The sequence below is a fragment of the Tinamus guttatus genome, unplaced genomic scaffold (genome assembly GCF_059628265.1).
Source record: "Tinamus guttatus ecotype Peru unplaced genomic scaffold, ASM5962826v1 Tinamus_guttatus_pri_ptg000109l, whole genome shotgun sequence".
NCBI classification, from domain to species: domain Eukaryota; kingdom Metazoa; phylum Chordata; class Aves; order Tinamiformes; family Tinamidae; genus Tinamus; species Tinamus guttatus.
In genome coordinates this window covers 943,869-960,054 of record NW_028288643.1, presented here as the reverse complement: position 1 = coordinate 960,054, position 16,186 = coordinate 943,869, and the positions used below count along the sequence as shown (strand labels likewise).

At 34.6% G+C, this 16,186-nt stretch overlaps 1 protein-coding gene across 3 annotated transcripts in view; it reads left to right on the top strand.

Moving 5' to 3' along the window:
• PCDH9 (protocadherin 9) overlaps window positions 1–16,186 on the top strand; it is a 654,286-nt gene that overhangs the window by 293,389 nt on the left and 344,711 nt on the right. The window contains exon 3 of one of the 3 annotated variants that reach the window (XM_088520993.1): window positions 7,633–7,698. The exons of the other annotated variants lie outside the window; for them this stretch is intronic. Coding sequence (XP_088377119.1) covers window positions 7,633–7,698 — 66 coding nt within the window. The remainder of the gene's footprint in view (window positions 1–7,632; window positions 7,699–16,186) is intronic. 3 annotated transcript variants of the gene reach the window in all.

Genomic DNA, 16,186 nt, shown 5'->3' with positions numbered 1-16,186 from the left:
GAACATATGTTATCTTGGCTAGCAGTCAGACTTCTTTAGCAGATTCTTTTATGCATTTACCCTCCCTCTTAAGCTAATGAAATACTGGCAACACGGTTTCTAAAGAAAACCTGCCTATGAGAAAATTGCTTAGACACACACAGTCTTTTTGCAGAAAGCTGTCAGGGATTTGTATTGATGCTTGATGGTATATTATTAACATGCTTACAAAACTAATTTAAAGGTACTAGATCAGTGTTGTTTATACTATTTGTGGTACTATTACCATTACTAATTATATTATATTGTTATACTCTTTGATACAAATCAACTGCTGGCAATGTCAAAATTAGTGTGGGATGGTATAACCAGCCAAGATTTTTGACCTTTGAGCTCAGCTTGACATTGTCTTAGTGTAAAAAAGATTTGTCACCTTATTCTTTGTGTGGAATATATGCTAGCTATGAAAAATAATGCAAGTATAGCAGTTATTTCCTGTCTTTTGTTTTCACTTTAAATTTTTGTTCTGCAGAATTAAAGAGTTTATAATGAGATTGAAAAATATTGTTTTCTTAAGAGGGTATTGAAATTTATAATGAAGCATGATAGAGAAGATATCATTTCTTTTTTCTTAATGTAGAGATAGTGAGGGACAATGGGATCAACATAGACCACTTAAGCCATCTTAGTGAACAGTGTGTGAATCAGTTTTTGTGAATCAGTTTTATTAAATATGTAATATAATAGATATTAGCACAATATCTAATATATTAAACCTAAGCACAATCCTCTGCTCCCCTTCTAATATTAACATCCATGTAAGTACCCAGATAAAATTCATGACATTTAGACAGAAAGGAAAATAAGATTACACTTACAAGAAACAAAGTATATGAATAATTGAATAGGAATGTCTGTAATAATATAGGCTCTTTATGTAAATCTTGACAAAATAATAGGTTTTTTTTTCAGATTGTAAAAGGGAAGTGTTGCTAACAGGAGGCTCAGTCAATTACTTAGGCATTGTAATGACGGTAATTTCTGAAGCTTCTTTGCAAGCATTACTTCATTTCTTTGATATCCTGATGGTCTTCATAAGGATTGCTTTACACTATGCTTTATGTTGGGAAAAATAAACCGACTGCACTGAACCGACTGCACTGTATAATTGTCTTCTGTCATCAGACGTTTATTCTTATTTATTTTCATTGAAAGGTAACAATAATTATCTATGTCCATTCTCCTCATCAGAAAGCTGCCACTCTCTTCATAATTTCTTCTCTTCACAAAATAAATTGATTCTACTATCTCTGTAAATGATTTCCAGGAAATCTGAGTGTATATTTTCTTTCCCAGTATGGATTCCTGCATATAGGATCACAGGATGGAATTAAAGCTTAAAGTCAAGAAAAATGAGTACATTGAATCATGATGCCAGTCTTAAAGCTGAATCACATCTAGCCCTTGGAGTTTTACTAAAATGAAGCTCTTCATTCCTTAGAGCTTTCCCACCAGACTATAAACTTAATAAAAAAACCTGTCACTTAAAATTTAGAAGCATTTGCAGAGTAAATAGTATCAAAAGTGAAGTTGTTTTCTTGCATGCAGTCTGCTAAATGCAATGTTGCAGCTATTCAAATGATCTTATTCCTGTACTTCAAAATAGATGATATTTCTGTAATTTCACTCTAAGAGAGTTTCACAATAGTGAAAGATGGTGTATAGATCTTTATCACCCACTAGTGTCACTGTGTATCCACAGAATAGCTGAAATGCAATTAACAGTAGTAAATACTTTTCATGCTGCACACCAGGCTATATCAATGCTATTCTTGAAGATCCAGTCAGTGTTGGTCAGGCAGTGGTTTGAATCTTTGAACTTTTGCCCTTAGCATTTCCCATAAGTAATTTACTTGTGGCTTTTTATAATAAATCACATGTACTTTGAGTTATATTTAAACCACCAATTTATATTGTGTAAGAGTAATGCATGGAGGCCTAAATAATGTGTTTCTTATCCAGAAGGTCTTGCAAGAAAAGTATCTTTTCAGGAGAGGTTGTGGAGTCTCCTTCCCTGGAGATCTTCAAAACCCGCTTGGATGCAGTCCTGTGCCAGGTGCTCTAGGTGACCCTGCGTGTGCAGGGAGGGTTGGACTAGTTGACCTGTAGAGGTCCCTTCCAACCTTAAACATTCTATGATTCCATGATTCTAAGAACCACGTTATAATTTTCTTGTTTGACCATGTCTTTCCGCTGTTTTTGTCAGTGTTGAATGAAATAAAAGAATTCCCAAAACATAATTTAAGGGAGCCCTAAAGAATCTAAAAAGACACAACAATTAGATATACACAGGCTGTTTATATACATATATATATATTTATGGCTGAACCAAATTATACATATTATTAGTAATTAAAAGTCAGTCCAGGCCCATTTTGGCCAGTAAGTATTATGCTGTAGAAATACTAAGGTAGTAGAAATACCAAGGTAGTTAATAATTATGTTATGGTGTTTTCATGTATGGAATACCTCTCTATATCTTTGTGTTCCACTGAGGTTATATATTCAATACAATACATGATACACTTCTAAATTTGCAAAATGGTCTCACACCAGGATATTGGTGTGTGTTAGACATTACATAAATGATAAATAGATAAGGGAAATGAATTCACTGGAAGGTAGATTAACTGTTCTGTTTGCATCGTCTTTTCAGTGTTACTTCCTCTATACATTAGTTACTGATCAAATTCTGGAGATTTATTTTACAAAGGTGTCTGGAACAAAAGCGGTGAATATAGGTCCAAATAATGAAACAGTGATTACCAAGAAACATGACCTTTACAAGAAAATTTTGAAAGTGTAGAGCAGTATATTACAGATGCAGACATTTTATAGGGGAATGCACATTCTTTGAGAGTCAAACTTTATGAAGTCTCTTTCTCTTTCTTTTTATGGTATACAATTTCTCTGTGATCTTCAGGACATTTCTCTCATCAGATTTTTTTTCTTATTTTGTATTCATTACTAACACCAGTACAGGCAACTTCTAGAGCAGGTTTAAAAATGGAGCAGTGAAGAATGTATTTGGCTTCTTTACCTATCAAAATGTTCATTTGTCTTTCTAAAAACATACTTAATTGCTCGTACAAGAAGATAATTGCATGTCTTGTGAACCTAACCTAATGTTAGTTCCACACTAACATTATGTTCTTTAATTCCATTCTTTTTAAGGAATTAAAATCTTATTTTTAAGATTTTACTTCATCCTTTAGTGATGTGATTGTGTGCCTTTGAAAAAATGCAAATTTTCTCATGTCTGTAACTGCTGTAGTTGTTGCTCTTATTTTCTTTTTTTTTTGCTCTCCCATGACAAGCAATCATCACCATTAGGAATTATTCATTTCTTATTTTTCTGTGTTTTTTTTCAACTATTTCAATGTAGAGCATTTTAAAATAAAGGGAAGCTGCAGGCAAAAGGATGCAGAAGACAATTTAATCCATGCCAGCTGGCAAAGAGCAGAATCTAGTAAGTTGGCAAGGCCTTATCAATTAAATGCTTATTGTGAAGGTATTTTGTGCATGCATTTGGGTGTGTATGGAAGTGTCAGAGTGCAAAACAATCCTTATTTTTCCTTCTTTTTGTCATCTCTTGACTCTTTTATTTCTTTACCATAAGCAAGAGGTTAGTAGTTCATCTTGAATTCTTCGTAAATTAGGATGATCTTCACAGATCTTACTGCAACTCCTCAGATGATAGGTAAAATCCTATCTAAGAAGTCAGGCAGAACCATATGTAAAATGTATATTTGGGCAGTACAGCCAGTACACTGGCTCTCTAAATAAGCAATTAAATGTTGCACTGTCGGATATACATATATATATATGTATGTACACATATGTGTATATATGTATATATGTTTATGTATTACAGAAGTATAGAGATGACAAAGCAAATTATCCCTGCTAAGGCTTATTGATGTCAGAATTTTTTTTTTTTTTTTTTGTCACCAAAATGTCAAAATTATGTCATGAATTGTGTTATGTTTAGGGATGAAACTGGAATAAAACTTTAATTCCTTATTTTCCCGATGACATTTACACATCTACTTTCCTATAACTTCCAGAAAGAGAACAGTATTGGTAGGAGCAAAATACTGGATGTTCAGAATCCATTATGTTTTGATCCACTAGTTTCAGAGAAGTTTGCCTTATTGGACAGTTTAAGCAGAATTTAATAGGTTAATTCAGATAGCTTAACCTCCACAGGCACTGGGTTATGAAATCTTTATGAAGAGGTCAAAAAAAAAAAAAAAATCAGTGTTTAGGTAACTTTTTTTTTTTTCCAGGACTGGGGTTTTATTTATGTGGAATTTCGAAAAATGCTCAGTAAACGTTTGAGGCTACCAAAGGTTTCTTTCGTCAAACATGATTATGTTTTCTGGTTTCTGTGTTTCAAAATAGATGATCCTGGGAGAAAGGGAGAGTAAAAGCTAAAAGGTTAGATTAATGGATGCCTAAAAAGAGCTAAGTCTGAGGCCTGATCTCAGAACTCTTAGTCTGGAAATAAACGTCCCATTAATTTTAGTGGGAGTTTTGACTGTACAAGGACTTTCAAGATCAAGTACTTTTTTGTTCATTAAAGGATAGAAGGTAATTAGAAATAAAGCACAGAAAAGATTTTATATAGTATTGCTTTTGTCAGCTGAAAAAAATCCATATTATTGTAGGAGTTTCAGGCTAATCTGCCCTCTCTCTTGCTTTGTTGCATAAAATGATGACACAGTAGGTTGTTTTCATTACTCTTTGCAGGTCTGTGGCTCTATCTGCTCATTTTATTGGGGAAAAAGCAATTGGCAAGTTTTTTTTTTTTTTTTTTTTTTTTTTTTTGTGTGTGTGTGTGTGTGTGTGTGTTATCTTCCTCGTAGCTGGATTGCAATCTCGTCTGTGGTGCTGACTTTGTCATTTCCCTACTCCATTCAAACTGTTTAGCTCAAGATATTCTCACCATGTTTTTGCTTGTAAATAGCGGATGATAGGTGAAATAAAAAGCTTGTGTGCATTTCAGTTGAAGGATTTTGCTGATGTCAGTTTATAAAACAGAAGAACAATTGAGGAGAAAAAAGAAAAAAAAAACTGCTAAGTTTTAAAGATACAAATATTGTATGTTTTATGGTACATTAAATTATGTTGAACACTTTTGGGGGAAGAACCTAGATATGTTTATGACCACCTTAAATTCAGCCCTGTGTATGAAACATTTACCAGTCATGAACGCATTTCAGGATTTGTGCCTTTAGGTCATCAAGTTATTGGAGAGCTTTCCACACTCTGGGACAAGGGACGCATCCGTTATTAGAACAATCACTTTAAACTGTCCTTTATAATTTAACAATATTTCTCATGCTACTATATCCTCACAGCTACTTTTTTTTTCTTTCTTTCTTTGAATGTATTTGGATCTTTGAATTATTATTTGGGTGAATTATTATTTGAGTGAAGAAGATAGTCCATGGCAACTTCCAGCTGGAGTTCTCACTGACTGTTGAGACCAGGAATCTTTTTATTTACTGCTTTCTAGTGGTGAGGTGGACACAAAGAAGCCATAGAAGGATGGGCAGAGCAAGAGGCTGTAGTTTCTTCTCTTTGCCGAGCCTACAACATGTAACAAGGTTATCCATTCCCAAAATCAAGGCAAAAGTTCAAGGGACACTTTAATTCTAAGGTAGGGTTTATTCAATAGTCTTCTTTTAGGGAAAATAGATATGTAGAATAAAAGGTGTGGTGTTTAATGATGACATATATCTTATTTTTTGATTTGATCTTTTAATGGATGGTTTTTTTTTTCCTGTTTATAATTTTAATGTTCATGGCCTCACTAAGCTTTTGTCTTGATGGGGATGAGGAAAACATTCATTATTTGTTGCTGTTGAAATTACTTTTGTCATTTCTTCCCAGTTACTTTCAGGAAACAATACTTCTTATTCTTGTAGAGGTGACTTTCTAACACATATTAAGGTATTTGGTAATATAGCACACAGTCTGCCTGCAGAAACTTATTCACTTTTATCAAAACAGATGGAAATGTGCAATTCACACTCTAAAGAGAACTTGATCTGCAGGGACTCCCCCTCTGCTTTTCCACCAGTTGCCTTTAGGTGAATTGCATTTCATTTGTACTCACATAAATGAGGAAAACAATCACATGTAAAATATGAGAGGGAAGCACAGGCAGATTTTAGAATGAGGCATTCTCAGTGGCTTTTACCTTTCTGTTAAGCTATACTTATTAATCTCTATGGATTGTGTAAGTACCTTTTGATTCAGTGTGTAAGCCCAAAGAGCAGATGTCTCCTTATGTAAAGTGTGTGGGTTCTTTTTTCTTTCTTTTTTCTTTTTTTCTTTTAAATGAAATTTTAGGTGGCAAAGAAGGAACCTCCTGAAGTTAGCTGGATATGTGACTTAAGATATCAGAGAAGCATACTCTTCGTAGATATAAATAGTTAAGAAGACTTTCTGCTTTCAAGGAGAGTTCTTGAAAAAGCTTTTAGAACTGTGATATAATTCTCCAGGAACACAGAACTCATGTAAGATATCTGAGGTATCTGCTGGGAGCACTTCAGGAGAGACATATGTTTTACAGAGTGGGTAAACAATTCTGTGCAGAATACTAATGTTCTTTCTGAATATGGTGCATAAAATGTTAGGAATTTGGGCATATTACTTTGTAGGGTGGATTTGAAATTGTGCAATTTTCCCCAACATATTACTCTCAATACAATGTTCTCTCTCTGGGAAGATTTCTTCCCCACTTCCTCCACCAATAAAATAGTGCAAAGACATGGTGATACATTGATACTTGACCACCATTCAGCTGTCCTTCTGCATGTCTGCTTTGTTCAGAATTACTGTGTTCTGTAGTTGGTTTGGATAACCACTTCAATTACTTTAGAAAAATGCAATTTTGAAGATTCTGTGAAGTTGCTAACCTTTTCCTCCACAATTCCCTTTTAAACCCATATCATAGAGCCTATATGACTGCAGAGTGTCCTTTGAGAATCTGTATTTTGGGGTGTCCTATTACTAAACCTTGGAGGGAACCTGAAGTACATAGTGCTATTTATATTCTGCAGTTAGTAACAGAGTATGAACATCCACTAATATTCCCACATTAAACACAGCTTTAATTGCAGTTTTAGAGATCTGCTGTTTTTGCTTTTTAGAGGCTTGATTGATTAATAATATCTTAATAAAAAGCTTAATAGTGCATTAAATTTAAAAAAGAAAAAAAAGTTTTTTCTTATTATGAGAGAGCAATTTCAGGTGGTAGTTCACTAAACAGAACAATAAAAACCTGCTCTGCAGTTTGAAAATATCTTGCCTGGTTTCAGCAAAACGCTATATAGTCAGCCTTTGGAAACCAAACTGAGGTTTGATGTAGCACTTTAAATGGTTATCGAGCATATATTTGGTAACATTTGGCTATGAATTCTCAAGTTTGTGAACCCTGGTAAAGAGTTACTTACTTCACTAGAAATTTGCTCACACTTTTGCTTTATATATTACCAATATTGGGCCAGTGGGGAGGCGGGATATCTGGCAATCTGTAGTAAGAATGACACATCTTTTTATTTAAATATTATTGCTTTTTAGGCACTGAAATTTGGAGATATGCCGAAGTACTTGTGGGAGATTTGGGTACCTGAGAAACCATGGGTGGTAAGATATCAGATCCACTGAAATAAACAAAATAAACATTTAATTTTAAGTTAGGTATTTTGGGCCCTGCTGTCACTGAATTAAATGGGCAAAACTCCTGCAGGGTTCCAAAGTAGAGCATTACTGCAAATTTATGCAAGTGTGTTTCCATTTTTTTTTTCTTTTAAAACATTATCACACTGGTGTGAAATTGAAGTAATGCCTATAGCAAACTAGAACTGTGCAGTAGCATTTGGCACGGGAAAGAGCTCTTTTCTCATTTGAAGATTATAATAAGAACTTTTCTGTTATCTTTTTGGAGACAAGCAAACAGCTATTGGTCGTCAGAGCAATTTGTATTTCACAGTTGGGCCCATTGACTAGTGCTTTTCTCCAGGCATAGTCTTGTTAGTCTTGTGTATCTCTTGCTCAGTAAGCCAAGGAAAATAGCAGGCCTTTTAAGCACCAGATAGACTTCTCAGAAAATGAGTGCAGTGGGTGCCAAGTGTCTGTCCTTTACTTTCAGAGAAAGTGCTTAGAAAAAGGACAGGGTTGAATGCTTTGATTTCTGAATCTCTGCAGTTAGGAGGAAACATGCTATGTTTAGGAGCATAATTTCTTCTCTGTGCAGAATCCCAGTCTAATCCTTTGGTTTTCATGCTCTTTTTCTGTAAAATAAAATAAAATACAATATGAACAGGGGTATCAGTGTCTGTCCACTAGCTGTGCTTTGTAAAGCGGACCCTTCTAAAATTTGTATTAGGAAACTCCACTTAGAAGTTTGGAGCTTACAAGTGTTTTAAATGTTAAAAATTATAAATTTAATCTAAATTTTGTGTCCTCTCATGATACTTTCAAGTTTATTTACACTTGTTCAACTATTCAAAGTACAAGGTTACAGTAAGAAGCTGTCTCCACAACACTATGCTTCTCTTCCCCCAAAACTAAGCACTCAGTGGCAGTTGCTTTAAGTTATGTCAAGATAAGAAAGTTTATTGAGTATCAAGCAGTAAACTTAAAAAGATATTTTCTATCTACTGTTTTTTTAGTCTTAATAAGAATTCAATATAAGCATTTCAGAAGTAATAATTTTTAGTGTAAAATATTTTGAATAAGGTTTCTAAGCATTGAGGTTTTGTAGGATACTCTTGAAGATTTAACATATGTATATACTATGTACTATATAGAGATATCATTTAAATTTTTAATTTATTATACATATTTAGCATATACACATGCTATATCTCCTATTTTTAACCATCTGATGTAAATACCTCTTATCTGTGTGTCCTCTCTCTAATACAGGCTGCAGTGCTTGTAAAAAAATATTAAGTCAGTAATGCATTTTGAAGGAAATTTGAAAGAAAAAAAGACATAGTTAGAACAAAGTATTTTTAAATAATCTCAATAATGAGTAGGGTTCAACTCCAAATACTAGATATGTAGATGCCCATGCATAGGTAACTGTATTTAAGTTCCCATTACAGGCAAAGGAGAAAGGATATCAATGCAATATACTCAATACAATACTGGAATAGATTCAGGCAGCAGAATACCACCATATGCAACTAAACAGCTTAAAATCTTAGCTTTTTTGTAGGAATACTGAATTATACTGATTTGACAGAAGACAATTCTTCCTGCATTTCCACTAACATTTTATCATACTGCATAGTGATTACAAAACAATGAATACTGCTGTATTGTTTTGTTTAAAATTCTATGGAGAATATTAACATAATGTTTCTAAATCCCATCTGCTGCTTGAAGGAAAATATATTGCTTGTATATTATATTTTAAAAGTTGTTTTTTTAAGGGTTTCAGACATTAGTGAAATAATTTGGATGGAATTTGGGTGTTAAGAGAAATTTCTGAAAGTTCTAAACTTCTAAACTAATTTCTGGGAAGATTTTATGGTACTCTCAGCCTTTCCCTAAGAATTACTTCTGTTTGTCAAACAAATCATTTAAACTAGGATGAATAGGTTGAGAGAGTCAAACAAATGGGTAAACTGCTTCCCCTGATTCTCCTAGATTAAAAAAAGAAAAGAAAATTTGAATTTATTCTCTTAGGATCTACTAGGTAGTACTGGGAATGAAAAACTACTTTTTTTTTTTTTTTCCATCTGATGTCTGATGTTAGCAACATGGCTAATTAATTAAAAAGTCATTTCTGTCAGTGTAACTGACCTTGAAAAAATCCTCCCACATCTTATTTATGGAAACCATTTTAAGGATTTCAATTTATTTTTATGGTGTTAAAATTGATATATCTTCACAGTCTTTTATATAGCTATGTAATGGTAATAATAGTGTGAATAAGGACTGCTCATCTGTAATGTATTACTCAGTATGAATAAATGTGTATCGTATTGTTGTTTTTTTAAAAACCACTCAAATTACCTTTGAGCACTTTGCTCATCTAAATAGCTAATACACAGTCTCTTTCTAAAGAGACTTTTGGCAAAGTAAATCTCCATCAGCATTGTTTATAATAGAATCCACACAAGTTTCCAAGAAACCTAATGGCTTTTCTATTACTTTTTGTAAAAAAAATTTGTTATTGCTTTTAATGCAGATGATAACTCAACCAAAGGATTGGATGCAGAAATTCCTACATCTGCTGTGACTGATTATGCAACCATTGAGATAACTTGATGTCTTGGGGAAAATAGAGAGAGGATGGAGTCAACAAGGGAACCTCATCACTCAGCTGATGTACAATCTAAATTTTGTTTGCTAAGTGGGAAGGATGGTAGTGGGTGGAAAGAGATTTCTGTTATAACGTTTCTGTTATAAAAAAACTCACAGGCAGAGCACACTAGAACCACTCAAAGCTCAAACCCTTTCGGTCCAGTTCAGACCAGCACTCAGAGGAACAGGACACACAGCTCAACCATTAGATGCATATAGGTCCTCTTTGGCAGCCTGGCCCTGACATGGATCAGTTCAGGTTCAGCCTCCTGTATAGAATCATAGAACCATTACTGTTGGAAGGGACCTTTAGAGATCACCTAGTCCAGCCCTCATGCACACGCAGGGTCACCCAGAGCATGTGGCACAGGATTGTATCTAAGCAGGTTTTGAATATCTCCAGAGAAGGAGATTACACAGCTTCTCTTGGCAACCTGTTCCAGTGCTCTGTCACCCTCACTGTCAAGATTTTTTTCCTTAAGTTCCTATGGAACTTTTGGTGCTTCAGTTGGTAGTATGCTTCAATTCAGTATGGTGTTAGCTGTCTATGGATGTGTTTGTCTGTAAGGAGCTATTGTCTTAACTCTTTCTAAACTAATTATTTCTTAATCTCATTGTTTTCATAAGCTACTAGTGTCTTCACTGGCCACGTTGCCTCGTGCTCATCTCCTTAATAACAGTGAAGTAGCACCTGTCATTGAGGTTTCTATCAATCACCCTCTATTCTCCTATCCCAAAAGTGTTGCATAAGTTTGAAGTTAGCAACAATTGATAGAGTTAATCTATTATATCTTTGTTTTCCAGTTCATATGAGGTTAATTTAGTTATTTACAGATGGACAGATGTATTCAGAGTATCATTTATCTGAGCAATGCTTTTGGGTAGACTTTACCTTGTGACAGATGATCAAAATGGTCCCTTCTAGCATTCATATAATCATAGAGTATAGTGGTGCTTTGGTATTAATAACATTAACATCTGTTCCTTTGTAAGGAGAAAGAGAAAAATACCACTCTAAGAGTTTGTGGATAAAGGAGAGAAAAAGGGTACATGGAATAATAAAAACAGGAGGAAGGGGAAAATTTGTAAAGGTTGTATTGTGAGTGTGAATCTCGTGACTGACCTTGTCCTACAGAATTTTTCTTACAGAGTGCAGAGACACTGAGCTGTAGGGGATGGACTAAGGCCATTTGGCTCGGTTTCCAAATAGCAGATCATATAGAAATATTTTTCTACATAAGCCATATTTTTCTTCTCTGCTCTTGAAGCTAGATGATAATAATTGCTTGCATAAGGAATCTCAAAAGAGGAATGTTCTGTACACATTTTTATTTGCAGTCTGCATTTATAGACACAGGAACTAACCGTAGCAGAAGTTTTCACAATTTGTATTTTGTTCCGGTCACAACTCTTTGCCTATTAACTGCTAAAAACAGTCTCTTAACTTGTATATAACTCAGAGATACTGAACAAACATTGATCTTCATTTTAATTAGATTTTAATTTTATTTTTTTTTAAGTAAGCTGCTCCTTAGTTTAGAACCATCATTAAAATTCCTTATAAATTCCTCTTTCAAATTAATTTAAATAGATTTTGGTCAATGAGGTGCCTTTTTTTTTTTTTTTTCTGTCTCCAAATGTGCCTGTAGAGATACAGACCCACTTCAGATATTTATATAAATAAATACTTACACATATATCTTGACTTCATTTCTCCCTAATTAGTAGTGTGCAATGTACCGTTCTGATTTTTGATTCACCCCCTTGGATCCTGCACTTTCCCTTTGGGGATTTCCCAGCTGTTTTCCTCTCCTGCTGTAATTGAAATCAAACTTGTTCCAGCCTGTAATTGATAGTGAATCTCTCCATTTTATGTTTGCTCTGAGACAGATGTACAGCATGAGCACATGAAGTGGCATATGGAAAACCAAGAGCCCTACTGGGGTGCAGGCAGATCTATTCTTGTTCTATTTCACAATATTCCAGTACTTTGATCAACAAGTTCATATACATGCTGTTAAGGTAGGAGTGTAATATGTGTAGAAATTGCAGAGTAGATGGTTGGTGATATGGTGATGTTGGTTGAAATGGTTAAACCAAGTCTGTCTGTCCTCATGAAGAGCTGTGCCTCTGGACTGTTCCTAGAGAGGAACAGTCTAAGAACTGCTCTTTTATTTTGCAGTGTTAAGGAAAAGTATTCAAGTTTCTGTTAGAATGTTGTTATGAGAGGTCGATGGAAATGTAAATGAAGATACCATCTCTCACCCTTGTGTGGCATCTAATGCAAATCATAATCTTGTTTTATACAGGGTACATTGTTTTGGGGTCTGGGCATGGCATTTCTTAAGAAATTGCAGTGGCATTGCTTAGGACTTTGCCACTGAACAGCAGAGCAACTGCTGTCTCTCGGTACTTCTGTGTATTCCTGTTTTCCTTCTTAGCCTATCTTTCATTCCTAATGAATCAAATAGGAAGCTCAGATCTATACAGAAATAATTTTTAGGGGAAAACAATTGAGTGATTTATAATATTTAAGTAACATTTTCACATTTTAAAATCTGTTATCTGTTCTATTTGAGACCTACTCTACATTCGATAGTATATACTGTAAAGATTATATAGTTTTAGTAGAGCTCTTGTACCTTTAGCTTTTCTTCATGACAAAATAAATATGCAGTAATTAAACAAAATTAAATAATAAAAATAGTAAATTAAAACAGAACTAAAGGGAAACCTTAGATTAATAACAACTTTGCTGGCTGATGGGTTTCTTGAGACATGTTTGAAGTGTATTTTCTTAGCAAAAATAATGTAGATTTCCCTTATGTGGTTCCTCATATCTGGTTTTGAAAGGAGCCTTGTGTGTTCCCTCTAAAGCTACTGATAAGAAGAGGTTATCAGTACATCTGGTCAGGAAGATTTAGGCTTTGAGTGAACACATTTGTAAGTAAGACTACAGACCTAGCTTAAGTCAAAAATCACACTTATTCTGTACTGTTTCTGATTCTAAGTATCGTTACCCTGTGTAAAGTTCAGCAGGATTTCTCCTGAGGTAGCACAGTTCCTCTGAGTATATCTAAATAAATATTGTCATTGTGCTGAATACTTATGAAGAGATTTAGAGGAAGCTAGTGGTTCTGCAGCTCTTCAGATTATACCTAGTTTCTCAGGGACCTGAGGAAAAATGAAGGTGAAATTAACCTCTTTATGCTGTTCACAATCATAGTAGAGATTATTCTTAGTAGAGATTATTCTTATTCATTGACCATGGAGAAGAAAAGGAATTGAGTAATGAGGTAGTTGGAGTTAAATTAAATATACTAACTATAAGTAGAAAAAAAGTCCTTACAAACTTTATTGTGGTTTCCCAACTTGTGTTCTGAAAATATCTGTAATTTGAGAATTTATACTTTTCAAGAAGATGGGAAAGTGAAATACGATTTTGAATTTTGAATATAGATATCTGTCCTTTTTCCTTTTTCACAAAATTGCATAAACTTTGGCTGATTCAGTGATACCTTTATAATATATGTTAGATTTATATGGGGATATTAGTCACTTTGTGTACATAGATTTGCCTCCTATCCTCCAACTTGATCCTTTTTTAACCTCTTTTTCCTAACATTTTATTTGTCCTTTTTTTTTCTGTGAAAGATGAATCTATTATATAATAAAAATCTGAATGTGTTTGGGTGTTATTATAGTGTCAAATCTTTTGATACTGTAATATTCTGTCAGATTATTTACCTGTTAGAAGGTATTGAAATGCAACTTTATGATTTTTCCTCTGGATGTTCAGCACTGCAGCGTGATGGTTTCTTCTGCCCAGGCTTCCATCAGCCTTCCAGTTTCTGGACAGTTCTTCCTTATTCTTGAATAATAGGTCCAGATATGTTTCTCCTCTAGTCAGTTTATCAGCCATTTATTTGCGCCAAAGTAACAATTCTCAGTTATCTCCAGAAATCACTTGGAATTGTGCTCCACCATGTTGCCCTTTCAGAAGACATTGTTGTGACTCAAATTTCTCCTGAGAACCAGCCCCTTTGACTGTGAAGCCTCCTCCAGGCGTTCAAGGAAGACTTCATTCCCTCTCCTTGACCAAGCAGTCTGTGTTAAGCCTATACCACAAAAATCATCCTGATCTTCACCCATCAGCTCTTGATTGGCTCATCACCTTCTTGCAGTGCAAAGCTCTCTTGAACTGCCCTTTTGTACAGACCACAACTCCTCCTCCTCAGGAGCCTGTGTCCTTCCCTTGCGAATTTCCACTCAGCGTGTTTGCTGTACAAGCATTTGAACCCTTAACTGTGTGCTTTCACAGGGAAAGCCCAACAGTTTAATTCCTTCCCTGTCATGCCGTCCCCTGGGCACCTCCTCGTTTACTCCAATTTTAGGTCACCATGCCCTGGTGTTTTAAAAACCATACACGCACACTAGTTTACCAAGCCTGTTTGCAAAGATGGTCTCATACCTCTTTATCAAACAAGAAACATGCAAATCTTTAGAGATATGTTTAATGTGTACACACAGAATATCTAAGGTGTGTGTATTTAATGTCTATCTATGCAGAAACACTGTATGCATTTTTTATCAATAGAACAGGCAGTTTGTATATATTACCATGCGTTGTTGTACAGAAGGAAAAAGAGAGAATGTAAAATATTTTTCACATACTCAATAATTCCCAATAACTCAACAAAATTTGGGGGCTTCATCTTCAGTTCTGTATCTTCTGCATCTGATTTTTCAAATGGTGCAAGTTTTTTTTTTTTTTTTTTTTTTTTGTACATGACTGAAGTGTGAAACAGAAACCACTCTTACATATGCCTGGCCAATTTCATTGTGATAGCTTGTTTTTTTCCTTGTAAATAATGTGCTGAGATGTTTTGGAAAGGCTGGTCCTATGAAACAATTGAAAGCATATAAGTTAGAGAAACAACTTTTTTTTTTTTTTTTTCCCAGCATTATAATCATACATAAAATAATTTTTAAAAAATCAACAAAAGCATTATAAATATAATTGAACAGTAGTACTGATTTATGTTCTCAAAAATGACATTTTATAATCCTCCTACAGATTTATTTAGTTTAAAAGCTATGTTTTCATTGAGGGGGGTGGAAAACAATAAGCTTTTTCATGTATCAGTAAATATTTTAAGGGAGGTTATATACCGGCTTAATGTTCCTAGGATGCCAAATCTTTGGGAGGATGTGCCACAAAGTGGTGAATGATTTTGTGTGACAGTGTACTTATATGATAAGAAATCACTTGGACATTCCTGTTTGCAAGCTATTGTTAATGCTGTTTTGTTATCCTGAACTAGCAATTAACATCGTAGGTGGGAGAGATAGGGAAATATGCAAGGGAACAACATTTCTTTCTAGTATGATTCATGCTATTATAACTATTATGGTTTTCTCATGTATATTTCTTTTGTTTGGGGTTTACAGTATCAAAAAAATATATATCTTTTGATATTTACCTCTTTCTGAGATGTTGTTTCTTAAATCATAGAATCATAGAATGCTTAAGGTTGGAAGGGACCTCTAGAGATCATCTAGTCCAACCCCCCTGCACACGCAGGGTCACCTAGAGCACGTGGCACAGGACTGTGTCCAAGCAGGTTTTGAAGATCTCCAGAGAAGGAGACTCCACAACCTCTCTGGGCAGCCTGTTCCAGTGCTCTGTCACCCTCACTGTAAAGAAATTTTTCCTTAAGTTCCTGTGGAACTTTTGATGCTTCAGTTTCCGGCCATTTCCTCTAGTTCTGTTGGTGGCCACCACTGAAAAGAGGGCAGCACCATCCTCCTCACT